The 27,861-nt window shown below is 41.9% G+C and overlaps 2 protein-coding genes across 3 annotated transcripts; one reads left to right on the forward strand and one right to left on the reverse strand.

The window, feature by feature from the left end:
• Positions 1-289: 289 nt before the first annotated feature.
• On the forward strand, positions 290-12,962 carry LOC139366569 (E3 ubiquitin-protein ligase synoviolin-like). Its single transcript, XM_071104218.1, has 16 exons — positions 290-537; positions 2,127-2,278; positions 2,376-2,468; positions 2,774-2,926; positions 3,098-3,146; positions 3,523-3,626; positions 5,493-5,619; positions 7,788-7,887; positions 8,089-8,154; positions 8,319-8,435; positions 8,678-8,838; positions 10,511-10,660; positions 10,940-11,083; positions 11,313-11,496; positions 11,587-11,699; positions 11,856-12,962. Exons 2-16 carry the CDS (start codon positions 2,147-2,149, stop codon positions 12,053-12,055), a joined length of 1,893 nt encoding a protein of 630 aa, XP_070960319.1. The 5' UTR covers positions 290-537; positions 2,127-2,146; the 3' UTR covers positions 12,056-12,962.
• An 873-nt stretch (positions 12,963-13,835) lies between these two features.
• Positions 13,836-24,296, reverse strand: LOC139366573 (G protein-coupled receptor 137). 2 transcript variants are annotated; one of them, XM_071104228.1, is made up of 8 exons: positions 24,190-24,296; positions 20,017-20,628; positions 19,721-19,776; positions 19,371-19,611; positions 18,149-18,298; positions 15,554-15,682; positions 15,312-15,427; positions 13,836-15,109 (listed from the first exon to the last, which is right to left on the reverse strand). In XM_071104228.1, the coding sequence occupies exons 2-8, from the start codon at positions 20,392-20,394 to the stop codon at positions 15,010-15,012; spliced, it is 1,170 nt and encodes a 389-aa protein (XP_070960329.1). In that variant the 5' UTR covers positions 20,395-20,628; positions 24,190-24,296; the 3' UTR covers positions 13,836-15,009. The 2 variants fall into 2 exon arrangements, with proteins under 2 accessions (XP_070960329.1, XP_070960330.1); XM_071104229.1 differs by having other exon boundaries at positions 24,181-24,258.
• Between the last annotated feature and the right edge of the window lie 3,565 nt (positions 24,297-27,861).

Consider the following 27,861-nt stretch of genomic DNA (forward strand, 5'->3'; position numbering starts at 1 on the left):
TTCCATCGAGCGCATATACACTTCAATCTCTTATTTTGTATTATGAACACAAATACAAAAAAACAAATATACAAACGAGTGCATTAACCTAACAGACAGGGAGGGAGTATTTACATATCAAGATTCATTTTCAATTTGTTAAATATTTTTGTGGTGCGTATTGCTTTTTTTGTTTTTACATTTACTGATCATTTCAAAAAATATTTCAATTCTATCTTTAAATAATGTGAAAAGGGGTTTGTTCTCTGCACACTTCATTTCAATCTCTCTTGCTACTTTGGATTTCCCCGGAAGTGAGGTGGCCACTCGGAGGAGCAAGCCAAAGATAAACACGTATCGGAGACTCAGGCGTCTTTAGGACTTGGGGTATATACATGTTAGTTAAAATATACAGCGAAATGCTTGAAGAAGGGAAAAGTAATTGGTCGTAATATAGTTGAGGGACTTGATACATCTTGTAATCATAGTGAAAACTCCAATCAAAGCGTTGGAACAAGATCAACAAGTGAATTCCGTGACAAAAACGACATCGAGTCCGTGAGTAGCTAACGTTAGCTAGCTAGCTGTCCATATTAGTTTCGCACTGCAGTAACATTACTGTACAGCTAACTACCAGAATAGCTGGCTATGCAGAGCAAGAGCAACCAAACTAGCTGTCCCTTCCAACCCAGATTAGCTAACACACCCCCTCAGCTATAACATTGCATTGTTAACTAGCTATGTATTGGCTGTCTTGTTAGCTATCTTGTTATTAACTTGTCATCCGATACATCTACCTAGCTTGGTAGATTTAAATATGGCATATCAACAATGCAGTTTTAGTTTGGACGAAATTAAGGCTTGATTAAATTGAGTGAAGATGTCAATCTAGACTCAACAGAAATGTAAACGCAACATGTATAGTGTTGATCCCATGTTTCATGAGCAAAAATGAAAGATCCCAGAAATGTTTCATACACACAAAAAGCTTATTTCTATGAAATCCCGCGCACATTTGTTTACATCCCTGTTCGTGAGGATTTCTCCTATGCCAAGATAATATATCCACCTGACAGATGTGGCATATCAAGAAGCTGAGTACCCTGCTGCTACTCGCTGTTTATCTATGCATAGTCACTTCACCCCTACCTAAATGTACAAATGGCCTCAACTAACCTGTACCCCCGAACACTGACTCAGTACCAGTAGCCTCGTTATTTTATTGTTACTTTTTATAATTTTGTACATTCGTATATTGGGTAAATTAATGTTTTACTCTTGAACTGCACGGTTGGTTAAGGGCTTGTAAGTAAGCATTTCACTGTGAGGTCTACACTTGTTGTATTCGGCCCATGTGACAAAGTTTGATTTGATTTTGCTGGGGACAATAAAAGGCCACTAAAATGTGCAGTTTTGTCACACAACAAATTGCCACAGATGTCTCAAGTTTTGAAGGAGCGTTCGATTGGCATGCTGACTGCAGGAATGTTCACCAGAGCTGTTGTCAGAGAATTGAATGTTAATTTCTCTACCGTAAGCCTCCAATGTTGTTTTAGAGAATTTGGCAGTACATCAACTGACCTCTCAACAGCAGACCACGTCTATTGTGTCGTGTGGGTGAGCGGTTTGCTGATATCAACATTGTGAACTGAGTGCCCCATGGTGGCGGTGGGGTGGTATGGGCAGGCATAAGCTACGGAAAGCGAACACAATTGCAGTTTATCGATGGCAATTTGAAATGCACAGATATACCGTGACGAGATCTCATGGCCCATTGTTGTGCCATTCATCTGCCACCATCACCTCATGTTTCAGGATAATGCACAGCCCCATGTCGCAAGGATCTGTACACAATTCAATGGAAGCTGAAAATTGTTTCAATTGACTTATTTCCTTGTATGAACTAACTTTGTAAAATCTTCAAAATTGTACCATGTTACGTTTTTATATTTTTGTACAGTTGAAACATTGCTCTGTTTACACTTGGCCCCTAGGCAGCTGTCAACATACATGTATTTATTCAGTGACTGTTACTTGTTAGCTATCTAGTGAGCTATAAGGAAGCAATTGGATTATCCAACAGCCAGGATTATGAAATGACAATATCTTAACCTGCTCTACATTCTGATTGTCGTCCTACCACACAGCTGTAGATACTGCCTACACCATGGTGCGTGCAGGCCTGGTGACTGCCACCAGTCTGGCTCTGACTGGCGCTGTGATTGCCCATGCCTACTTTCTCAAACACCAGTTCTACCCCACTGTGGTCTACCTCACTAAGAGTAGCCCCAGTATGGCAGTGAGTACACACTAGTTCTCTACATTCCCCTGTTTGATATGTTTATCAGATGTATGGTCTGTAACGTGGCTTTCCCTCCCTCTCCTCTTTGTGCCAGGTGTTGTACATCCAGGCGTTTGTGTTGGTGTTCCTATTGGGAAAGTTCATGCGTAAAATCTTCTTCGGACAGCTGAGAGCTGCAGAGATGGAGGTATGGACCAATTTAAACGTTATTTCAGCGTTTGTTTACTCCTGCTTGGTTTATTAGATTACCAGATCTGTATTTCTCAATAAATGCAGTGGACTTCTATGTAATGTAATGCTGTTGTTGCTTAGGCAACCATCATACCCTCTACTCATTCCTGAGCTGTGTTGTCTTGGTTACACATCCACCATATTTGTCAGACTGACGCTGGAAAGGAAAATCTGAAAACAAAATGTCAAAGCCAGTACAGGTTGGGTCAGTACGATAGTGTAAAAAGGTTATCACTAAGATTCAACTTCCTCTTCCTTCAGCATCTGATAGAGCGATCCTGGTATGCTGTCACAGAGACGTGTCTGGCCTTTACCGTGTTTAGAGATGACTTCTCTCCCCGCTTCGTTGCCCTCTTCACCCTGCTGCTCTTCATCAAGTGCTTCCACTGGCTGGCTGAGGACAGGGTTGACTTTGTGAGGCTGTTACATGTTAAACACATTTGTATAGATATTTCACATAGTTCAGACATTTTTGTTACTTTACAAGAAACATGTTTACCATCTATAAAGTGACAATGAATGTGAAAGGAAAGCATGTGTGTCTGTCTGTCTGTTCTGATGGTATTTTCCCACCTTCTCACTCAGATGGAGAGAAGTCCTAATATATCCTGGGTCTTCCACTTCAGGGTGTTCTGTGAGTATGGGTTATATCTCTTCAAGGTGTTAAAGTCACCCAGTGATATTCAGTATCTTTGTAATGGGCCCTTCAGTGGTTTACAGTACAGTATGGGTTATACTCTCTTTTAATAGACCCTACAGTGTATCTCAGTGCTGTAATTGTTACTACTTATTGGAGTGTTAGTGATTTAGTCACAGCCATGTGAAACTGGTGTTTTTAGTACCAAGTGTGTTTCTTAAAATAAAGCTATATGCAAATATACGACATTGTAGCTTGATAACGCAACTGGCATATCTGGGGCAAGAATGTCTCGGCCTGTACTAGTGTGTTCAGTCAAAATGACTGGGAGGAATGGACAGATGATCTAAATCATTGTGTCTCTCTCACACAGCTCTCATGGTGTTGCTGGGAATCCTGGACTTCCTGTTTGTTAACCATGCCTGTCACAGTATCATCACCCGAGGGGCCTCTGTCCAACTAGTCTTTGGATTTGAGGTTTGTTAAACTATAAATTGTCGTTTTCTGAATCTGTCATGTGACACTTCTATATGCCTGCTATATATATATATATATATATATATATATATATATATATATATATACATACAGTGCCTTGCGAAAGTATTCGGCCCCCTTGAACTTTGCGACCTTTTGCCACATTTCAGGCTTCAAACATAAAGATATAAAACTGTATTTTTTGTGAAGAATCAACAACAAGTGGGACACAATCATGAAGTGGAACGACATTTATTGGATATTTCAAACTTTTTTAACAAATCAAAAACTGAAAAATTGGGCGTGCAAAATTATTCAGCCCCTTTATTTTCAGTGCAGCAAACTCTCTCCAGAAGTTCAGTGAGGATCTCTGAATGATCCAATGTTGACCTAAATGACTAATGATGATAAATACAATCCACCTGTGTGTAATCAAGTCTCCGTATAAATGCACCTGCACTGTGATAGTCTCAGAGGTCCGTTAAAAGCGCAGAGAGCATCATGAAGAACAAGGAACACACCAGGCAGGTCCGAGATACTGTTGTGAAGAAGTTTAAAGCCGGATTTGGATAAGAAAAGATTTCCCAAGCTTTAAACATCCCAAGGAGCACTGTGCAAGCGATAATATTGAAATGGAAGGAGTATCAGACCACTGCAAATCTACCAAGACCTGGCCGTCCCTCTAAACTTTCAGCTCAAACAAGGAGAAGACTGATCAGAGATGCAGCCAAGAGACCCATGATCACTCTGGATGAACTGCAGAGATCTACAGCTGAGGTGGGAGACTCTGTCCATAGGACAACAATCAGTCATATATTGCACAAATCTGGCCTTTATGGAAGAGTGACAAGAAGAAAGCCATTTCTTAAAGATATCCATAAAAAGTGTTGTTTAAAGTTTGCCACAAGCCACCTGGGAGATACACCAAACATGTGGAAGAAGGTGCTCTGGTCAGATGAAACCAAAATTGAACTTTTTGGCAACAATGCAAAACGTTATGTTTGGCGTAAAAGCAACACAGCTCATCACACTGAACACACCATCCCCACTGTCAAACATGGTGGTGGCAGCATCATGGTTTGGGCCTGCTTTTCTTCAGCAGGGACAGGGAAGATGGTTAAAATTGATGGGAAGATGGATGGAGCCAAATACAGGATCATTCTGGAAGAAAACCTGATGGAGTCTGCAAAAGACCTGAGACTGGGACGGAGATTTGTTTTCCAACAAGACAATGATCCAAAACATAAAGCAAAATCTACAATGGAATGGTTCAAAAATAAACATATCCAGGTGTTAGAATGGCCAAGTCAAAGTCCAGACCTGAATCCAATCGAGAATCTGTGGAAAGAACTGAAAACTGCTGTTCACAAATGCTCTCCATCCAACCTCACTGAGCTCGAGCTGTTTTGCAAGGAGGAATGGGAAAAAAATTCAGTCTCTCGATGTGCAAATCTGAGAGTCATACCCCAAGCGACTTACAGCTGTAATCGCAGCAAAAGGTGGCGCTACAAAGTATTAACTTAAGGGGGCTGAATAATTTTGCACGTCCAATTTTTCAGTTTTTGATTTGTTAAAAAAGTTTGAAATATCCAATAAATGTCGTTCCACTTCATGATTGTGTCCCACTTGTTGTTGATTCTTCACAAAAAAATACAGTTTTATATCTTTATGTTTGAAGCCTGAAATGTGGCAAAAGGTCGCAAAGTTCAAGGGGGCCGAATACTTTCGCAAGGCACTGTGTATATATATATATATATATATATATATATATATATATATATTAGTCGTTTTCATTGTCTTGATGAATCAAAGCAGTTGGTTATACTTCAGCACACTTCTCAGAATAATAACACTGTTGTTGTTTAGTATGCCATCCTGATGACAATGGTGCTCACCACCTTCATCAAGTACACCCTCCACACTGTTCACCTCCAGAGTGACAACCCCTGGGACAACAAAGCAGTCTACATGCTCTACACCGAGCTCTTCACTGGTATGATACCTGTATCACTAAATATACTCTCTACACCGAGCTCTTCACTGGTATGATACCTGTATCACTAAATATACTCTCTACACTGAGCTCTTCACTGGTATGATACCTGTATCACTAAATATACTCTCTACACCGAGCTCTTCACTGGTATGATACCTGTATCACTAAATATACTCTCTACACCGAGCTCTTCACTGGTATGATACCTGTATCACTAAATATACTCTCTACACTGAGCTCTTCACTGGTATGATACCTGTATCACTAAATATACTCTCTACACCGAGCTCTTCACTGGTATGATACCTGTATCACTAAATATACTCTCTACACTGAGCTCTTCACTGGTATGATACCTGTATCACTAAATATACTCTCTACACCGAGCTCTTCACTGGTATGATACCTGTATCACTAAATATACTCTCTACACCGAGCTCTTCACTGGTATGATACCTGTATCACTAAATATACTCTCTACACTGAGCTCTTCACTGGTATGATACCTGTATCACTAAATATACTCTCTACACTGAGCTCTTCACTGGTATGATACCTGTATCACTAAATATACTCTCTACACTGAGCTCTTCACTGGTATGATACCTGTATCACTAAATATACTCTCTACACTGAGCTCTTCACTGGTATGATACCTATATTGCTAAAGATGCTCTTCACTGGTATGATACCTATATTGCTAAAGATGCTCTTCACTGGTATGATACCTATATTGCTAAAGATGCTCTACACTGGTATGATACCTATATTGCTAAAGATGCTCTTCACTGGTATGATACCTATATTGCTAAAGATGCTCTTCACTGGTATGATACCTATATTGCTAAAGATGCTCTTCACTGGTATGATGCCTATTTTTCTAAAGATGCTCTTCACTGGTATGATGCCTATTTTTCTAAAGATGCTCTTCACTGGTATGATGCCTATTTTTCTAAAGATGCTCTACACTGGTATGATACCTATATTGCTAAAGATGCTCTTCACTGGTATGATACCTATATTGCTAAAGATGCTCTACACTGGTATGATACCTATATTGCTAAAGATGCTCTACACTGGTATGATACCTATATTGCTAAAGATGCTCTTCACTGGTATGATACCTATATTGCTAAAGATGCTCTACACTTGTATGATGCCTATATTGCTAAAGATGCTCTACACTGGTATGATGCCTATATTGCTAAAGATGCTCTACACTGGTATGATGCCTATATTGCTAAAGATGCTCTACACTGGTATGATACCTATATTGCTAAAGATGCTCTTCACTGGTATGATACCTATATTGCTAAAGATGCTCTTCACTGGTATGATACCTATATTGCTAAAGATGCTCTACACTGGTATGATACCTATATTGCTAAAGATGCTCTACACTGGTATGATACCTATATTGCTAAAGATGCTCTTCACTGGTATGATACCTATATTGCTAAAGATGCTCTACACTGGTATGATGCCTATATTGCTAAAGATGCTCTTCACTGGTATGATACCTATATTGCTAAAGATGCTCTTCACTGGTATGATACCTATATTGCTAAAGATGCTCTTCACTGGTATGATACCTATATTGCTAAAGATGCTCTTCACTGGTATGATACCTATATTGCTAAAGATGCTCTTCACTGGTATGATACCTATATTGCTAAAGATGCTCTACACTGGTATGATACCTATATTGCTAAAGATGCTCTACACTGGTATGATACCTATATTGCTAAAGATGCTCTACACTGGTATGATACCTATATTGCTAAAGATGCTCTTCACTGGTATGATACCTATATTGCTAAAGATGCTCTTCACTGGTATGATACCTATATTGCTAAAGATGCTCTACACTGGTATGATACCTATATTGCTAAAGATGCTCTTCACTGGTATGATACCTATATTGCTAAAGATGCTCTACACTTGCTCTGCAGCTTTAAAGGTCCAGTTTCTTGGGTCCACATTGAGCTTCGTTAATTCACATTAAGCTGCATTTCTTAGAATGAAAAGCATGTTCATTGAGCATGTTTTTGTCCAAGACTAGGCTTGTTTTGTGTCCAGGAAACTGGTCATATATATGTATGTATGTATGTATGTATGTATAACATCCCACTTCAGTAAAAAATCTCTCCACTCTTCCCTCCCAGGTTTCATCAAGGTCCTCCTGTACATGGCGTTCATGACCATCATGATAAAGGTGCACACCTTCCCCCTATTCGCCATCCGGCCCATGTACCTGGCTATGAGGTGAGCACCACCGCTACTCTCTAAACCCTAGATTAAAAGATACCGTTCTAAAATTCTTAGACCTGGAAGCCAGGGCTCTCTGACGACTCCGTATGTTACCTGGCCAACAGATTGTCTTCTCTTATCGTTTTTTGTTGTTATACGAGGCAGATGTAACCATTAGAACACCGGAATTTCTGGATTCTGTCCTCTGTTCTTTAGGCAGTTCAAGAAAGCAGTAACGGATGCCATAATGTCCCGGCGAGCTATCCGCAACATGAATACACTGTGAGTGTGCAAGTCATCTGTTTGTTTGTTATTTTGGGGTATCCACAACGGGGGAAAAAAAAAATCGTTCCTCTTACCATTTTCATAATTTTAGGATGAAAAACATTGACTAAACATCCGTGGACTTAGTCCATGGTCAATGAACTGGATGTGTGTCTCTGCAGTTACCCAGATGCCACTCCTGAAGATCTGCTGGCTTCAGACAACGTGTGTATCATCTGTCGTGAAGAGATGGTGACTGGAGCCAAGAAACTTCCCTGCAACCATATCTTCCACTCTAGGTATTTTCTGGATGCATCTACGCTATACTTACTTTAGACAGAACGGTATCCGAAAGTAGAAAATAAGATCATATTTTTGATATTTGACTTGTCATTTCTGTCCCATTTAGTGTTTTTGCTGGTCCTGTTGGTTTTCTGATTTTTATGTCACTAACTAACCGTTTCCTTCATTTTGTGTCCCAGTTGCCTTCGTTCCAGAGACTGTGTAGCTAACTAACCGTTTCCTTCATTTTGTGTCCCAGTTGCCTTCGTTCCTGGTTCCAGAGACAGCAGACGTGTCCTACATGTCGTATGGATGTCCTCCGGGCCTCTAACCCCAACCAGCCTCCCACCCCAGCGCCTGCCCAGCCTCCTGCCCCGGCAGCACCCGCCAACGCCCCTGTCCCTGGTCCACCTGGGAACGGTGGGTAGCACCACACAGAACAACACGTCCATTGTCTAACGTCAAATATCGCAATGGCTCCATCTGTTAAACTGGAACAGGTTAAATATTTAGATATCTGATAGTAACCTTGTAGTCGTTTCATGAAGTTACTATATATCTGATAGGAACCTAGTAATAAACTCAGCGAAAAATGAAACGTCCTCTCACTGTCAACTGCGTTTATTTTCGGCAAACGTAATATTTGTATGAACGTAACAAGATTCAACAACTGAGATATTAACTGAACAAGTTCCACAGACGAACATACATTTAATAATGTGTCCCTGAACAAAGGGGGGGGAGGGGTCAAAATCAAAAGTAACAGTCGGTATCTGGTGTGGCCACCAGCTGCATTAAGTACTGCAGTGCATTTCCTCCTCATGGACTGCACCAGATTTGCCAGTTCTTGCTGTGAGATATTACCCCACTCTTCCACCAAGGCACCTGCAAGTTCTCAGACATTTCTGGGGGGAACGGCCCTAATCCTCACCCTCCGATCCAACAGGTCCCAGTCGTGCTCAATGGGTGTGAGATCCGGGGTCTTCGCTGGCCATTTTTATTACATATATATATTTTTTTACCTTTATTTAACTAGGCAAGTCAGTTAAGAACAAATTCTTATTTTCAATGACGGCCTAACTGCCTGTTCAGGGGCAGAACGACAGATTTGTACCTTGTCAGCTCGGGGGTTTGAACTTGCAACCTTCCGGTTACTAGTCAAACACTCTAACCACTAGGCTACCCTGCCGCCCTGTCTGGCTGGAAATCACGCACAGAATGAGCAGTATGGCTGGTGGCATTGTCATGCTGGAAGGGTACCACATGAGGGAAGGGTACCACATGAGGGAGGAGGATGTCTTCCCTGTAACGCACAGCGTTGAGATTGCTTGCAATGACGACAAGCTCAGTCCGATAATGCTGTGACACATACCGCCCCAGACCATGACGGACCCTCCACCTCCAAATCAATCCCGCTCCAGAGTACAGGCCTCGGTGTAAAGCTCATTCCTTCGCCGATAAACGTGAATCCGACCATCACCCCTGGTGAGACAAAACCGCAACTCGTCGGTGAAGAGCACTTTTTGCCAGTCCTGTCTGATCCAGTGATGGTGGGTTTGTGCCCATAGGCGACGTTGTTGCCAGTGATGTCTGGTGAGGACCTGCCTTACAACAGGCCTACAAGCCCATGCCTAAGGAACGTTCATGCAGATGAGCAGGGACACTGGGCATGTTTCTTTTGGTGTCCTAAGTTTTCAGAACTGTGACCTTAATCGCCTACCGTCTGTAAGCTGTTAGTGTCTTAACGATCGTTCCACAGGTGCATGTTCATTAATTGTTTATGGTTCATTGAACAAGCATGGGAAACAGTGTTTAAACCCTTTACAATGAAGATCTGTGAAGTTATTTGGATTTTTACGAATTATCTTTGAAAGACAGGGTCCTAAAAAAAGGGACGTTTCTTCTTTTTTTCTTCTGAGTTTAGTTTCATGAAGTTACTAGATATCTGATAGAAACCCACTAATAGTTTCATGAAGTTACTAGATATCTGATAGAAACCCACTAATAGTTTCATTAAGTTACTAGCTGTAAACTGGGTTGACTCCCAAGCGGCTGACTGACATGCGTCCTCTTGTCCCCTTGTCTCATCTAGTTGGCCCTGGAATGATGCCCCACTTCCCCCCAGGGCTGTTTCCTTTCTGGGGCCCCTTCCCTGGAGCGGCTCCCCCTGCTGGTGCTCCCGGTGCCCCAGGGGCCACAGACGCCCCTGGGGCCACAGAGGCAGCTCAGACTCAGGGCGCTGGTGAGTCTCATTTCTACTCTCTGGTACTAAGGCATCTGTCAAATTGTCAGTCTTATCTTTTCTGAATGGGAGGGTAGACGCAGACCAATCTTCACATTCTAGTCAATTAGAGGTTTCTCTGACCTAGATGATGAAATGGCCCGTTCAATACAGATTCTCAATTGAGCATGCTTTTTGGTCCAGGACTAGACTTCCTCTGGGTCTGGAAGACCAGCCCTAAAGTGTCTGTCCTAACATTCTTGGAACATTGAAGTCATCATTTCTCCTTGTGTGAATCAGGTACCAGTCATTCCACAGGGGCCAGTACAGTCGGTGCTGCTCCTGCTCCAGGAGGCCCTATGCCTGGGTTCCCCTTCCCCTCCTTCCCACCCCCACCGTTCCCCTCAGCTCCATGGCTGACTATGCCACCACCTCCACCGTTTGGTAAGATCTGGATTCATTCCTACTTACTCCTTCACTTATAAAGGAAGCCTCCATCATGAAAATAGTATTGTAGATGGGCCACCATTTTCAACATTTCTATCAACAGTTTTGTTCTTATCTACCCTGTTGCTGAGGGAGGGCTGTTGCCGAGGGAGGGCTAAGATGTTCACAAATCTGTATTAAGGCTGGTATCTTGAATAACCTTGTTATGCTGTGTGTTCTGTCCCAGTGTCATCCATGCCCCCTCCTCCCCCGGCCCTGTCCACCATGTCAGAGGCTGAGCTGAGGGAGCTGGAGCAGGAGGGCCGTAGAGGCCTGGAGGCCAGACTGCAGTGTCTCCACAACATCCACACTCTACTGGACGCTGCCATGCTCAACATCCACCACTACCTCACTACCGTCGCCACGCTCACGTAATGATGCCTTGTTTTCATTTTTACGCAGGTCAACATTTCCATTTATTGTTTAGCCTATGATTATCATGCTACTCCTTTGCTCCTCAGTCCTCCTCAGTCAGAAACCAGCAGCGCTGCCGGCGAGGCCAGCGGATCATCTCCTCCCTCCACTAGTGCAGAAACCCAGGAGAACCAGGAGAATGACTCTCAGAGCAGTACAGGTAAGTCCTCCTATTGACTGACTGATTTTGTGAAGTGAACATGAATCATTTTGTAGGAATCCGGACTAGCTGTTAGTGGGATTTTGAAGCGGTATGTTTTACACTGTAGACACATTTTCTCACTTTTGTTTCGCTCCTCTGTCTCTTACTCTCCAGCCGCTGAACCTGAAGCTGTGAACGGGGCCACAGGTTTCTCCCAGCCAGACTCTACCACGTTGGGCGACAGTGAAGACAAGCGGGATGAAGAGGAAGGAGATGGAGAGGAAGTCGGCGAAGACGGAGAGCCCAACCCTTCAGAGCTGAGGCGCCGTCGTCTCCGCAAACTCGAGACCACACCCCCCCCTCCTGACCACTGATACATGCCTACTGATGCATTCTGGGAACTGACTTATCAATCAATACATTATTGATTACCAATCAATAATAAGAGATGTATTTTATTTTTCTCTTTTTCCCCTCCTGGCTCTGTGTTTTCGTGCTGTTTAAACTCAGACAGCCAAGAGAGAGGAAGAAGGAACAACCGTTTTGTTGTTGGAACATATTAAAAGCAAGATTCTTTTCTTTTTCAACTGCCTGACATCTTATGATCCATATGCAGGTGTTTTGTTTCACCACTCTTCACCCAATACTGAGGAGTGATATTCAAACACACAGACCGAACTTCTTCAAATACAGACCTGACCGGAGACCGGACTTCTTCAAATACAGACCTGACCGGAGACCGGACTTCTTCAAATACAGACCGAACCTCAGACCTGATTTCTTTAAATAGACCTGACTTGACTTCTTCAAATACAGACCTTACCTGAGAGCTGATTTCTTGGTCAGTGACAGAAAAGTGGACAAGTGTTTTAAATCTCAGGTCACTGCTACTTCTCCTTCTACCGTGGAGTCAATCCAACTGTGAGAGGTTGCTTTTTCTTCGTCACTGTAAAATGTATCCCCCTTATTGTCCTGCTTGTCAGACTGTGTTACATGGAGGCCTGACCCTTTTTGAGTTAAAGCAATGTCTGAAATGGGCCCCCCTATTCCCTATGTAGTGCATAGGTCTCTGGTTGAAAGTAGTGCACTATCTAGGGAATAGGGTGTAGCCATAGTGTCCCGAGTGATGAGATTATACTTTCTGTTTTTGTCATTTCTGATTTGTCAAGATTTTGCTGGGGGCGGGGTTATTATAACAGGAAAGTGGGTTGATTTAACCTGTACATACTGTAAAGTTTTACTAGGATCTGTACATACTGCAGAATAAACCAATGAAATGTTGCTGTTGTCAGAGCTCACGTCATGTCTTTGTTGGGACGTACTACATCAACGGGTTCACTATCGGGAGCCGAATATTCATGGCTGGGTTCACTATCGGGAGTTGAATATTCATGGCTGGGTTCACTATCAGGAGCCGAATATTCATCTCTGCTATCTAGAAAAGACAGACCAACACAAACTACTCAGCTGGTGGAAAACCTATCGCCTCTGTGTTCCCTCTTCGTTTTTTCACATTTACTATAGTGGTAGTGTAGGGGCTCTTCAATCCATAGCATTGACAATTTGCTCTATAGCACTATTGACAATTAAAGGTAATGTTCCCGGAGTCCCAGAGACTGCATTCACAGTGCATATGTCGGCTCTAGGAAATGACCTTTAAGGCGATGTCTCCGGCCCTAAACTGAGGAAAAGAGCACCAACCTAGAATGATTTTTTGTTCACTTGTGTTGAGACGCATTATACTGAACAAAAATATAAATGCAACAATTATGAGTCAATAGAAATAAAATGTCCTAATCTATGGATTTCACACGACTGGGCATGAGTGCAGCCATAAAATGACATGAGGCAATTTATGGTAGAGAAATAAACTGACATTTCTGGTGGACATTCAAGTCAACATGCCAATTTTAATCAAATTTTATTCCATGCTCCCTCAAACTGAGACATCTGTAGCATTGTGTTGTGACAAAACGGCACATTTTAGAGTGGCCCTTGATTGTCCACCAGCACAAGGTGCACCTGTGTAATGATCATACTGTTTAAGCAGCTTCTTGATATGCCACACCTGTCAGGTAGATGGATTATCTTGGCAAAAATAAAATTAAAAATGCTCACTGCACAAAATTAGAGAAAAAGCTTTTCATTCATATGGAACATTTCTGGGATCTTTTATTTCAGCTCAAAAACACGAGAACTCTTTACATGTGCTTTTTTTGTTCAGTGTAATCACACAATCTGAGTATATTCTGTTTATCTATGAAGCACCTAGAAAATTCCCTTATAAAATGGATGCTGGTGAGAAGGAAGAGGTATTTGGTCCATAACTGCTAAAAACGACAGGTGATATCTGATTAAATAAGTTAGTTTACTTCAATGTACAATCACAAAAAATGACAAAACTGATCTGTTGTCTGCATTACTTATGAAAGTGGTCATGCCGATTTTACAGTGCCTTTAAGCTAGACGGCAAGTAGGAAACAATACCTTTACAAAATAAATGACATTTAGTCCTGTCAGAAAAGTTGAAAATAAACTTTCTATAATGGAATGAATATAGCCTGAGTGTCAGTGTTTGTCCTCTTGCTACCTCCGTTGACATGGCATTGACATGAAATAGCACAGAGACTGCAATCAAATCTAATGAATACACAGGTCAGAGGACAAAACACATTGTGACCAATCATAGGAATAAAAAAAACACGGTCATCAGTTGATCAATAAAATAAAAGGTGCATAGTTACTCTATTTAGTGATGAGGTTGTTTTTTTGTGTGCAAAAACACTAGTCAATTGGAATGGAGGTATTGCTGTCTGCAGCTGGAAGCGATCAAAGCCAATTTATGCTGGATTTGAAAATGTGGTTTGAGGCTCCGTATGGGAGGGTGTGACAATTGCAGAGCCTCCAGAGGCCAAACTGAGCGCCGGACCACAATTGCCGTGCGCCTCCCCAAATGTTGTAACAATGCGGAGGGTTCCACATAGCTCCGCATTGACATGATTGGGTGACGGTAGGCGAGGGCGAGAGGTTCTGTATAAAAACACAAAGTCACTTCCTTGACAACAGCTCGGCGAAGTACGGACGCGCAGACTCCCTGTAAATGCTGCAAGACCAAAGTAGATGTCGGATGGACCGCGCAGCGCCTTTTAAGCAACCTGAGATGGAGCGCTTCAGCATTTCACTGCAGACAGACAGGATCAAGGCGCGTCCCAAATGGCATCCTCTAACCTACATAGTGCACTACATTTGACTAGAGCCCTATGGTCCCTGGTTAAAAGTAGTGCACTATAAAAAGGGAATTAGGGTGTCATTTGGGACAGAGGATCAGTTAGTTCTGTGGTGTAGAGTAAAAGGAGTGGTGTTGGTTCTGGTCCAGAGGGTTACTGGCGAAGACGAGAGGTGTCGTCTCCTTGATGGATCCATACCAGCTGGTGAAAAGGAGACAACAGTGTGAGCAGTAAATCATTTGTTGTTGTAAATAACCATACAGGTGAATTGATTATTACACAATTAGGTAAAAGTCCAAGGTTAGGGCCAATAAATACCATTTTTGAATTCAGAAAGTAGACTGAAATTCCAATTTTCACATGGCTTTGCCTCAACCCGGGTAATGTTCAACAGTTTTATTACCTTTGGTGTGGATGTGAGCTGTTGACCCAAGGGACACCCGAGTCAGCGTCTTCCCCTGCTGGGTCATCAAAGAAGTACGGCCGCGGTACTCTGTTGCTGTTGGGCATACTACAGCCCTGCGACAGAAGGAAGAAACACGTCAGAATGGGACTACACAAATGGAAACCAAACGTAGGTGAAGTGAAACATAGGGAGAGCGACCCTAGAGGGCTGGTCAGGAGAGAAAGAGAACAGAAACTAACATCTTCTTGAGGCGGTTGGCGGACTCTGAAGATGAGGATGAGGAGGCTGGTGGGAAGCAGCTCCCATATGAAGAGAATTACACCGAACGCCAAGTAACCCCGGTCTCCCAGTTCACTACGCAGGTCAGCCTGAGGAAAGACAAGCACTGTGTTATTGTGCGTGTTTGAGGTTGAGACTACGTTGCAGACGGACTCCACAGAGTCACTGATCTAAAAATCAGCTTGCATCCCCAATAACTACAGACGACGCAGCGACATCGCTACGGACGACGACGCAGCGACATCGCTACGGACGACGACGCAGCGACATCGCTACGGACGACGACGCAGCGACATCGCTACGGACGACGACGCAGCGACATCGCTACGGACGACATTGCTACTGATAATGTATCAACATTAGAGATTGTGACTTTCTCAAATAGATCCCCTTAGACAGACAGATTTCCCAGTGACATCCCATGTTTCATGAGCTGAAATCATTTTCCAGACGCACAAACATATTATTTCTCTCAAATGTTGTGTGACGTGTTTGACGTGTTTCCGTCCCTGTCAGTGAGCATTTCAATTGGCCGATTAAACAGCTTGTTCATTACACAGGTGTGGGGACAATAAGAGGAAACTCTAAAATGTGCAGATGTGTCACAACAACGCCACAGATGTCTCAAGTTTTGAAGGAGCGTGCAATTGGCATGCTGACTGTAGGAATGTCCACCAGAGCTGTTGCTAGGCTCCCCAGTGGGTGGGCCTTTGCCCTCCCAGGCCCACCAATGGCTGCACCCCTGCCCAGTTATAGGAAATCCATAGATTAGGGCCTAATGTATTCATATCAATTGACTGATTTCCATACATACATATACATACACATACATACAGTGGGGAGAAGAAGTATTTGATACACTGCCGATTTTGCAGGTTTTCCTACTTACAAAGCATGTAGAGGTCTGTAATGTTTATCATAGGTACACTTCAGCTGTGAGAGATGGAATCTAAAACAAAAATCCAGAAAATCACATTGTATGATTTTTAAGTAATTCATTTGCATTTTATTGCATGACATAAGTATTTGATCACCTACCAACCAGTAAGAATTCCGGCTCTCACAGACCTGTTAGTTTTTCTTCAAGAAGCCCTCCCGTTCTCCACTCATTACCTGTATTAACTGCACCTATTTGAACTCGTTACCTGTATAAAATACACCTGTCCACACAATAAACAGACTCCAACCTCTACATAATGGCCAAGACCAGAGAGCTGCGTAAGGACATCAGGGATAAAATTGTAGACCTGCACAAGGCTGGGATGGGCTACAGGACAATAGGCAAGCAGCTCGGTGAGAAGGCAACAACTGTTGGCGCAATTATTAGAAAATGGAAGAAGTTCAAGATGACGGTCAATCACCCTCGGTCTGGGGCTCCATGCAAGATCTCACCTCGTGGGGCATCAATGATCATGAGGAAGGTGAGGGATCAGCCCAAAATCACATGGCAGGACCTGGTCAATGACCTGAAGAGAGCTGGGACCACAGTCTCAAAGAAAACCATTAGTAACACACTACGCAGTCATGGATAAAAATCTGCAGCGCACGCAAGGTCCCCCTGCTCAAGCCAGTTTATGTCCAGGCCCGTCTGAAGTTTGCCAATGACCATCTGGATGATCCAGAGGAGGAATGGGAGAAGGTCATGTGGTCTGATGAGACCAAAATAGAGCTTTTTGGTCTAAACTCCACTCGCCGTGTTTGGAGGAAGAATAAGGATGAGTACAACCCCAAAAACACCATCCCAACCGTGAAGCATGGAGGTGGAAACATCATTCTTTGCGGATGCTTTTCTACAAAGGGGACAGGACGACTGCACCGTATTGAGGGGAGGATGGATGGGGCCATGTATCGCAAGATCTAACAACCACCTTCCCTCAGTAAGAGCATTGAAGATGGGTCGTGGCTGGGTCTTCCAGCATGACAACGACCCAAAACACACAGCCAGGGCAACTAAGTAGTGGCTCCATAAGAAGCAGCTCAAGGTCCTGGAGTGGCCTAGCCAGTCTCCAGACCTGAACCCAATAGAAAATCTTTGGAGGGAGCTGAAAGTCCGTATTGCCCAGCGACAGCCCCGAAACCTGAAGGATCTGGAGGTCTGTATGGAGGAGTGGGCCAAAATCCCTGCTGCAGTGTGTGCAAACCTGGTCAAGAACTACAGGAAACGTTTACAATTACAGAGATCATACAAAGGTTTCTGTACCAAATATTAAGTTCTGCTTTTCTGATGTATCAAATACTTATGTCATGCAATAAAATGCAAATTAATTATTTAAAAATCATACAATGTCATTTTCTGGATTTTTGTTTTAGATTCCATGTCTCGCAGTTGAAGTGTACCTATGATAAAAAATTACAGACCTCTACATGCTTTGTAAGTAGGAAAACCTGCAAAATCGGCAGTGTATCAAATACTTGTTCTCCCCACTGTATATATGAACTGTAACTCAGTAAAATCTTTGAAATGGTTGCATGTTGCCTTGACATTTTTGTTCAGCGTACATGAATAAAGTGCTTTACCTGGTCAGAGATATTTTACCTGGTCAGAGATATTTTACCTGGTCAGAGATATTGTACCAGTCAAAGTCAAAGGACTCCACTCTGTGATTCTGGGACAGTATGAGAACTGCCAGGTTGTAACATGCTCGACTAGCAAAGAGCAATATTACACCTGCTCCTAGTACTGCAGTCTGGCACACTGTTGTTCCCTGGGGGAAGAAGATACATACCAATCTGCACGTAGTACTGATTCAATTGGAACTACTCATTCAATTCAACTTCAGAATGAATTCAAATAAAATTACACTGACACCATCTAAAATATAACATTTCCACCTCCAGAAATAAACCCAATAACATTTTGGTAAAATTAATTTTAACATATTAGACCATGCATGGTCCATATTATCAAGTATGTTTTTAGCAATAAGAACTTTCTCCATCACTATAACTAGATATTCTACTATAAGGTTGTCCCATTTCTCATTCACCAGACACTTCCTCCCAATTAGCTTGGGGATACGGTTAGGAATAGCTAGGTCAGTTACAGTTAGTGGAGAATGAATGTCATAAAAGCATGAATTATTTTAGGGAAGAATCACATCCCTGACTAGAGAATACAAAATTGTTATGTTGAATTCGCTTTTAAGGTATAGCTGATTAACTACAGTCTGGACTCATCTTACTGTGCAGGTGGATATCTACAGTCTGGACTCACCTTACTGTGCAGGTAAGGGCTGGTGGATACCTACAGTTAGAACTCACCTCACTGTGCAGGTAAGGGCTACAGTCTGGACTCACCTTTCTGTGCAGGTGGATATCTACAGTCTGGACTCACCTTACTGTGCAGGTGGATACCTACAATCAGAACTCACCTTACTGTGCAGGTGGATATCTACAGTCTGGACTCACCTTACTGTGCAGGTAAGGGCTACAGTCAGGACTCACCTTACTGTGCAGGTGGATACCTACAGTCAGGACTCACCTTACTGTGCAGGTGGATACCTACAGTCAGGACTCACCTTACTGTGCAGGTGGATACCTACAGTCAGGACTCACCTTACTATGCAGGTGGATATCTACAGTCAGAACTCACCTTACTGTGCAGGTGGATACCTACAGTCTGGACTCACCTTACTGTGCAGGTGGATACCTACAGTCAGGACTCACCTTACTGTGCAGGTGGATACCTACAGTCAGGACTCACCTTACTGTGCAGGTGGATACCTACAGTCTGGACTCACCTTACTGTGCCGGTGGATATCTACAGTCACGACTCACCTTACTGTGCAGGTAAGGGCTGGTGGATGGGGAGCGTCGGGTTAACAGAAGCAGTAGTGCAGCTAGACAGACAGCCTCAAAGATGAAAAGCAGGTCGTTGACCAGCACTCGTATCAGAACCAGACTCCATGTTTTAGTTCCTGCTCCTGCACTGCCCCCGTTCCAGCCGAGAGCAGCACACACCACGTTGACACACAGGAACACACCACTCAGGGTGGTGTAGAAGCACCGCGCCCAACATCTGAGAAGAGCGAGACGTGTCAATGCAAAATGTTTTAAATAAAGCTACTTCAAAACCACTAAAAAAAGGACACACAACAGCAAGTCATTTTTAGGGAAGTGGAACTCACAGTCCATTGCCGGGCTCAGTGTCAGGGTTGTACTTCTCTCTCACTTTGAGTAATACCTGTACACACAAAGGAGAATAGAAACCAGACGATAGTTGAAGTGAACACATACTAGTCTTTAACAAAATACTTAGATCGTCTCAGAACCTGAAAACCAAAACGTGCGTGCGCCGGCCAGCTTCTCGATTTAAAAATCTGTCACGACTGTCAAGACTAATGATTTCATAACAAATCAGAACTCAGAAACACTTGTCCAGCAAGCATGTCACGTGATCTAAGATATAATATATGTGTCTTACCTGAGTGAAGTAGAGGTTGATGAGACTGAGGGTGAAGAACTGCAGACAGACAGGGAAGCAGTAAAGGAGCCAATAAAACACTGTGGCCAGGTGATTGGCTTCCAGGGCATTATGGAAGTAGAAAGAGAACAGAGTGGTACGAAGAGCCGCCCAGAGAAGACAGAGGAACAGAAACCCACTCTGGTAGCTCCAGCGCTTGTGTCGGTAGAGAAAGAGGAGCCAGAGCTGAACGTAGACTACCAAGAAGAGACTTCCGTAGAGAGTAGTGTAGAGGATGGTAAATCCAAGCTGGACTGATGGGGCCACGGCCGGGTGCAGAGGGAAAGGTGTAGGCAGGGTAGAGTTAGAGGGTAGAATTGGTGTGACTGGAACTTCCATTGAGGTGAATGGGAATATACTGTGTCACTCACTGTCTGGCAATAAGATAGTTATTTCCCTTGTATATAAAATGATCAATAATGATCACATTTATTAGCGTTCGAAATAAACATGGGAGGATTTCAGTGTGTCCATTTTTAAAAAGTGTGATTAAAACACTATCTTCAGAGTGGTTTGAATAACATGGTCCTCTGCCTCAACACTTTGTCACTGTGGTAGAGGTAGTAGAGACAACTGTAAAGAGAGACAAAAAAAAACGTTGTGAAAAAGACAGAAACCCTACAGTAGACTACACGGCTATCTTTATAAAAAAAGGAGCTCGTTATGCAATACATGGAACTCAGTGTACAGAACAAGTTGTCACAAGAAAAAGTTGGACAGCTGACTTAACTTAAGACGCTTACAGACGGGCCGCGGGTAAACGGCAATTGAACCGCGAGGAAATCCGCCTACCGTGTGTAGTAACAAACGGTCCCGGTTGTTGTCAGCTCGAATATTGTCATTAAAAACATGGTTTGATTGGTTTACAAGATGAACGCCGCTCAAGACATCGGCTAATTTCATATATGAGCACCGCTCACTGGAGCGAACAGCACTGACCGTGCTTCTCGCGTTTTCCGCCTGCTGCGCTACTCCCATTGAAGTCTATGAGACCCTCGGTGCCCATCTGTAAGCGTCTTAACGAGCCACCAGCCTGTGGTTGGGGAGTTTGAGACATAGCTAGCTGAGTAACAGTCCAACTTAGTCTGATTAAATCAGGCTGTAACACACAATTAATTGGTAACTTATATACAGCCTGAAACTAATAACTGCAAAATCGTGCACATGTGCCTTTCCAAGCCCAAATGTTGAATAACATTTCTTTTTAACTTTCTCTACCTGTTTTCTGTGCGATTTGTCTTTCAGCTGCTCAAAATGTGAGACAAAATATCCACGGGAAAGTATCGTTCAGCCGACCTTTAGAGCCCAGGTACTGACGTTGGCGTTTCTATCACCTGGCACATGAGCTAAACAGTTCATATTCACCGCCTTCACAAAGTATTCGTACCCTTTGACCTTTCCCACATTTTGTATTACATTTAGATTTTTGGGGGGTCACTGGCCTATGCACAATACCACACAATGTCAAAGTGGAATTATATTTGTCGAAATGTTTACCAATTTATTAAAAAACAAATTTACAGCTGAAATGTCTTGAGGTAATACGTATTCAACCCATTTGTTATGGTAAGCCTAAATAAGTTCAGGAGTATAGATGTGCTTAGCAAGTCGCATAATAAGTTGCATGGACTCTCTGTGCAAAAAAAAATGTGTTTAACATGATTTTTGAATGACTATCTCATCTCTGTACCCCACACACAAAATTATCTGTAAGGTCCCTCAGTCGAGCAGTGAATTTCAAACGCAGATTGAACCACAAAGATCAGGGAGGTTTTCCAATGCCTCACAAAGAAGGGCACCCATTGGTAGATGGGTAAAAAAAAAAAAGCAGACATTTACTATTTTTTGAGCATGGTGAATTTATTACACTTTGGATGGTGTATCAATACACCCAGATACTACAAAGATACAGGCATCCTTCCTAACTCAGTTGCCAGAGAGAAAGGAAACCGCTCTATTACAGAGTTTAATGGCTGTCATAGGAGAAAACTGAGGATGGATCAACCACATTGTAGTTGCACCACAATACTAACCTAATTGACAGAGTGAAAAGAAGGAAGCCTGCACAGAATAAAAATATTCCAAAACATGCTTCCTGTTTGCAACAAGGCACTAAAGTAATACTGCAAAATATGTGGCAAAGCAATGAACTTTTTGTCCTGAATACAAAGTGTTGTGTTTTTGGGCAAATCTAATACAACACATTACTGAGTACCACGCTTTAAAGCATTGTGGTGGCTGTATCATGTTATGGGTATCATGTTATGTTATCATGTTAGTGCGGAGCTTTTTCAGGATAAAAAATAAACAGAATGGAGCTAAGCACAGGCAAAATCCTAGAGGAAAACCTGGTTTAGTATGCTTTTCACCAGACACTGGGAGGTTAATTCACCTTTCAGCAGGACAATAACCCGAAAAACACATGGACAAATCTACATTGGAGTTTCTTACCAAGCGGTCAATGAATGTTCCTGAGTAGTCGAGTTACAGTTTTGACTTAAATCGGCTTGAAAATCTATGGCAAGACCTGAAAATGGTTGTCTAGCAATGATCAACAACCAATTTGACCGAGCTTTAAGAATTTTTAAAATAATAAATGGGCAAATGTTGTACAATCTAGATGTGCAAAGCTCTTACAGATTTACCCAGAAAGACTCACAGCTCTAATCGCTGCCAAAGTTGATTCTAACATGCATTGACTCAGGGGTGCGAGTACTTATGTAAATGAGATATTTCTGTATTTCATTTCCAAAAACACGTTTTAACATATTCATTATGTGTAGATGGGCGACAGAAGAAAAAAACATAAGATTTAATTGATTTTTGAATTCAGGCTGTAACACAACAAAATGTGGAATAAGTCAAGGGGTATGAATGCTTTCTGTAGCCGCTGTACCTGCAGACTGCAGTTAGTATGCATGTATCGCATGCACACATGTTTGTTCATGACTGAAGGCATGAGCACATGACGGAAGTACATGCAGGCAATGGGCATACTAACTAGGTTGTTCTTATTATGGCTCAGTCTAATGAAGTCAAGCAGGCCATTTACATGGTTTTGTGCATGTGCCAGGTAATTGAAATTTCAACTTCAGTACCGGTGTGGTAATACTTTGTGGTTCAATCTGTGTTTGAAATTCGCTTCTCGACTGAGGGACCTTACAGATAATTTGTCAGCACAGATGGTTTGTTTTCGTAGCAGGTTAGGTTAATTAACGTGGAGGTTAAGTGAATTAACGTAGCAGGTTAGGAGAATGAGGTTTCAGTTAGGGAACATAGTTAGGGTTTGCTACAGTTGTCAACAACTGCGTGACCACTAGACAGAGCTGTAGGTTTACGTCATCTAGACAAACCTAGAAACGTAAACAAACCAAGGTGTCTCTTGTTGTGATATGTGTTTTGTCCTATATTTATATTGTATTTATTTATCTATTTTGACCCCGTCCCCGCAGGAGACATTTTGGTATGCCGTTATTGTAATTAAGATTTTGTTATTAACTGACTTGCCTAGTTAAATGAAGGTTCAATAAATAAAAACACAAGGCGCTCTAAGAAGTCAGGTTAACAATGCAGGGCTTGTCTCAAATGTCGACCATCTATAGGACCAACACCACCGTCAACCGGTAGATTAAGTTCAAATGTATTCTTATTCAACATTCTGGCTTGTAGTAAAACATTTCAACGATGTTGCAGTCATTAGTTTGAGGCTGTTTATACCAACTAATTGTGTATTACAGCCTGATTAATCAGACTGTCCAAGTCGGTGTTGTTTACTTTCTACATTGGGGATTTCCCACTCCAACTAGGCTTTATCCCTTTCAATTTAACCCTCTGCATGTCAAAACAACTTCACAAACTAGCAATTGAAAAAAATAACTCGAAGACTAGCTAAACTAACCTAATCTTCAATGCTGACGTTGTGATTATCTGCGTAGCTAAAATAACAGCGCGATAACGTTAGTCAGGCAGCTACAGTCAGCAGCTAATTAGATCAACTGGCTTTGTGAAAACTCATGTTATGTGGGCCAGCTAACGTTACATCTTTCTTTTACTCTCTAGCTCAATAGTAATACATACATTGTGGCAATGTTAGTTTGACCAGTTACAAAATAAGTAAATACTAACATTTGTTACCTTATTCGAAGATATCGCTCAGGACAGGGAGGTTTACAAAATGTAATCTCGATTTACTTCCTAGTAGTCAGACATGACGTAGTACAGTGGGGGCGGGGTTTACATTTAAAGCAACTATAGTACCAAACCTGTAGGGGTCAGCTTTGTTCTATTCTCTCTGTGATCACTTTCGATCAACGTCGACCCCAGGGGGTGCGTAATGACCCCACACACACACACACACACACACACACACACACACAGAGAGGGAGAAGGAGGGACGGGGAGAGAGGAGGGAAAGGGAGAGAGTTGAAAGGTGAAGGGAGGGAAGTAAGGAAGGAGAGAGAGAGAAGAGGGAGATTGAGGGAGGGGGAGAGAGGGATGGAGAGGGTGAGAGAGGGACGGAGAGAGTGAGAGAAGAGGGAGAGGGTGGAGGGGGTGAAAGAAGGGGGAGGAAGAGAGAACAGAATGAGGGAGTATACTCCCCCTACCTTGTCACAACACAACTGATTGGCTCAAATGCATTAAGAAGGAAATAAATTCCACAAATGAACTTTTATGAAGGCACACCTGTTAATTGAAATGCACCTCATGATGCTATTTGAGAGAATGCCAAGAGTGCGCAAAGCTGTCATCAAGGCAAAGGGCTGCTATTTGAAGAATCTCAAATATAAAATATACGTTGATTTGTTTAACACTTTTTGTTTACAACTGTATATGATTCCATGTGTGCTATTTCATAGTTTCGATGTCTTCACTATTATTCTACAATGTAGAAAATAGTAAAAAATAAAGAAAAACCATTGTTCTAAAACTTTTGATCGGTAGTGTATATATATATATTTTTTTAAGTACACAAATACGAACCATTGTACACCATGATCATACCACATCCCTTCCTCAGGTTTCACTCAACAAGGGGAAGGCAGTTTCCTCTTACAGGGGTGGAACATTGTTACAGGATGGAGCGAGATGCAGCTTTAAATAAATGAAAAGGTGTGTTTGAGTTGCCTGTCTCTGTCGCGCTCAGCCTATACGTACTCACCAAGAGCATTGGCTGGATGCACTATGAAGTGGTAATGCTTCTCTCTCTCTCTCTCCCTCTCTCTCTCTCTCTCTCTCTCTCTCTCTTTCTCTCTCTCAGCGTACGTTTTGACTTTCCCTCTCATCCCTTTACACTCTCTTATCTCTGTACTCCTTTCTTCATCACGCTTTGAAAGTCTTATGAAATGTGATTTTAGTTGGATAGAGCTTCCTTTAAATAACTTGTATTTTCTGTGTAATCATGTGTATCTTAAATACAGACTCAGAACCTTCAAACTTAACAAGAAAACAATTTGACAATTTCTAAATTTCTAAATCAGAATTTCATAAGACTTTCAAGAAAGACAATCCTAAAATACAGTGTTATAAGTACACAGCATATGAAGAGGATGGGAACATTTGAATAACTCAGAAATTGATTAATAACCCAGGAGGCCACAGCCCTGGCGCAGAGGGTTTATGATCTGGCTGTAGATTCCAGATTGAAACCCACCTATTCTTAAAACATATATCTAAAAGAAAATGTATGAAATTGAGGCTCAGATAAAATCGATTAAAATAGAGGATGTCTTTATATCATCCAGATATATAAATACAATCAGAAATTCCTAATTTTGACTAACTGTAAAACAAAAAAAAACAAAAAAAATAAACATTGTGTAAAAATGGACTTTTCAACTATTAAAAAATGCACCGGATATATTTCCTTCTTTGAGATGCTTGATATGGTCCCCTATGGCTGATTTTTATTTTTATCTGAAAAGCAAAAGTCATCCTAACCTATTCATAGATACCAACTGCTTTATCGCCTATTGACGATAGTATCTTCGGGTCGGGGGAATTTTGTTAAGATCCCTGATACTCTTTATGAACCTTAAAACGCATCACTATGAACCTTAAAACGCATCACTTGCGGTACGATTTTGGAAACATAAGGAAAGTATCTTCCATATTAGCGAGACATTTTTTTCATAAAAACGAAAGGGTAAATTACTGCACATACAGTATTTACAGGGTTAGGGTTAGTGTTTCCACACGGCCATACAGTATCTCCATGTTACGGAAGACATAGACTACATGTGCTTATTTGCTATCTAGCGTGCTCTGAACACCGGTAAGCTAACTGGGGAAGAAGTGTGGTTCAAATGGAGACACACATAGCTTGTGGATCAGTGCTAAACTGCTACAGTTAAAAAAAAGGTTCAATAAAAAAATATTTTTTATTTGAAAGATTATTTTGAAAAGATAAGGTGGATATCAGCATTTGCTTCAATGATTATTGACATTTATAAACTTTAAAACACAGCGTCGGAATTGCAGTTGACAATGGAGTCAATCGTGGGCGAATGTCACCGCTGAAAACCTGACATACGGCGAAGAAGGGTTTTCGAGAGCTACAATGATCCAAGATCAGCACTCATAGTCTTAGACACCTTGTAAACATGGGCCCAGAAGTATGCAGCATAACAAGAGGGTGGGTGAAATGACGGTGAATAACAGTTACCAGTATTTCCCTGGGTTATGGCTAAAAAGGCTAAAAAGAAAGGGTGGATTTTTGCTGATTGACCATATTGCCATGGCAACCATACTGAAAAAATAAGATATAAGAGAGCTTCCCTGGTGGTGCAGAATATTAAGGACCCGGTTTAGGAACCAAACTCGATACAGGTTCAAACCCCACATGTGCAGATTGTCAATATATGTCTTCATCTACAATACCGTTCTCAAATGTGAATTGCCATTAAATCTGGAGAGAAACATATCTGGGATGTATTCCAATCTGCTTTAAGGAGATACGCATTTGCACTGAGAATGTTGTGGTAATATTAGGTTAAACTTAAGTATAACATTTTCTAAATGTTCTTGAAATGCTCTGAGTACCTCCAAGACAAGGTAAAATGTATATTGCGTGAACCTCAATGGTATATTTTGCAAATATGCTATGAACGTCGTTTAAACGGCATTCTTACAACATTAAGGGAATGTCATCACAACTAAGCATATTTTGTATTTTGGGAACACATCTCTTGTAATGTATACCCACACTGTTCCGACAACCTGTCGAAATGTTCTGGGAACATTTAAAGAACTCAGAAAGGCTGTTCTGTCAACATTGTAACATCTAAGGAATGGTTTGTGCACCCTGACGTCAGGACCACTTGACTGTTTAAGTGTTATTGGGAACCTATCGCTTGTCATATCCCCACAATGTTCCCACAATCTAAATAAATGTTTTAGGATTTTTTAATGTTGCAACATTAGAATGTTTTTTTTTTTTGCAACCTAATTGTAATAATCAGCACAACTGGACAGTTTTGTTTGTTTTGGGAACATATCTAGTTGTCATGTCCACACTTTCCCACAACCTAACAAAACATTCTGGGAACCTTTTAAAGAACTGACCAAATGTGTTCTGGGAATATTCTTGTAACATCAGGTGAATGCTTTTTGCATCCTAAAAGAAGCAAAGTAGAATAATCTGCTCAACTGGACAGTTTTTGTTTTATGAGAACATTTGCAGCAACCTAATGAATGTTCTGGGAACTTTCACTGAACCAATTTGGGTTTGCTGGGTAGCCAGCTGGAGGCTCAGCTCACCATGGAAACAGCAGAAAACTGTAGGAGGCAGTTAAATATAATTTCTCTTTC

This window comes from Oncorhynchus clarkii, chromosome 14, assembly GCF_045791955.1.
Source record: "Oncorhynchus clarkii lewisi isolate Uvic-CL-2024 chromosome 14, UVic_Ocla_1.0, whole genome shotgun sequence".
Lineage (NCBI taxonomy): Eukaryota > Metazoa > Chordata > Actinopteri > Salmoniformes > Salmonidae > Oncorhynchus > Oncorhynchus clarkii.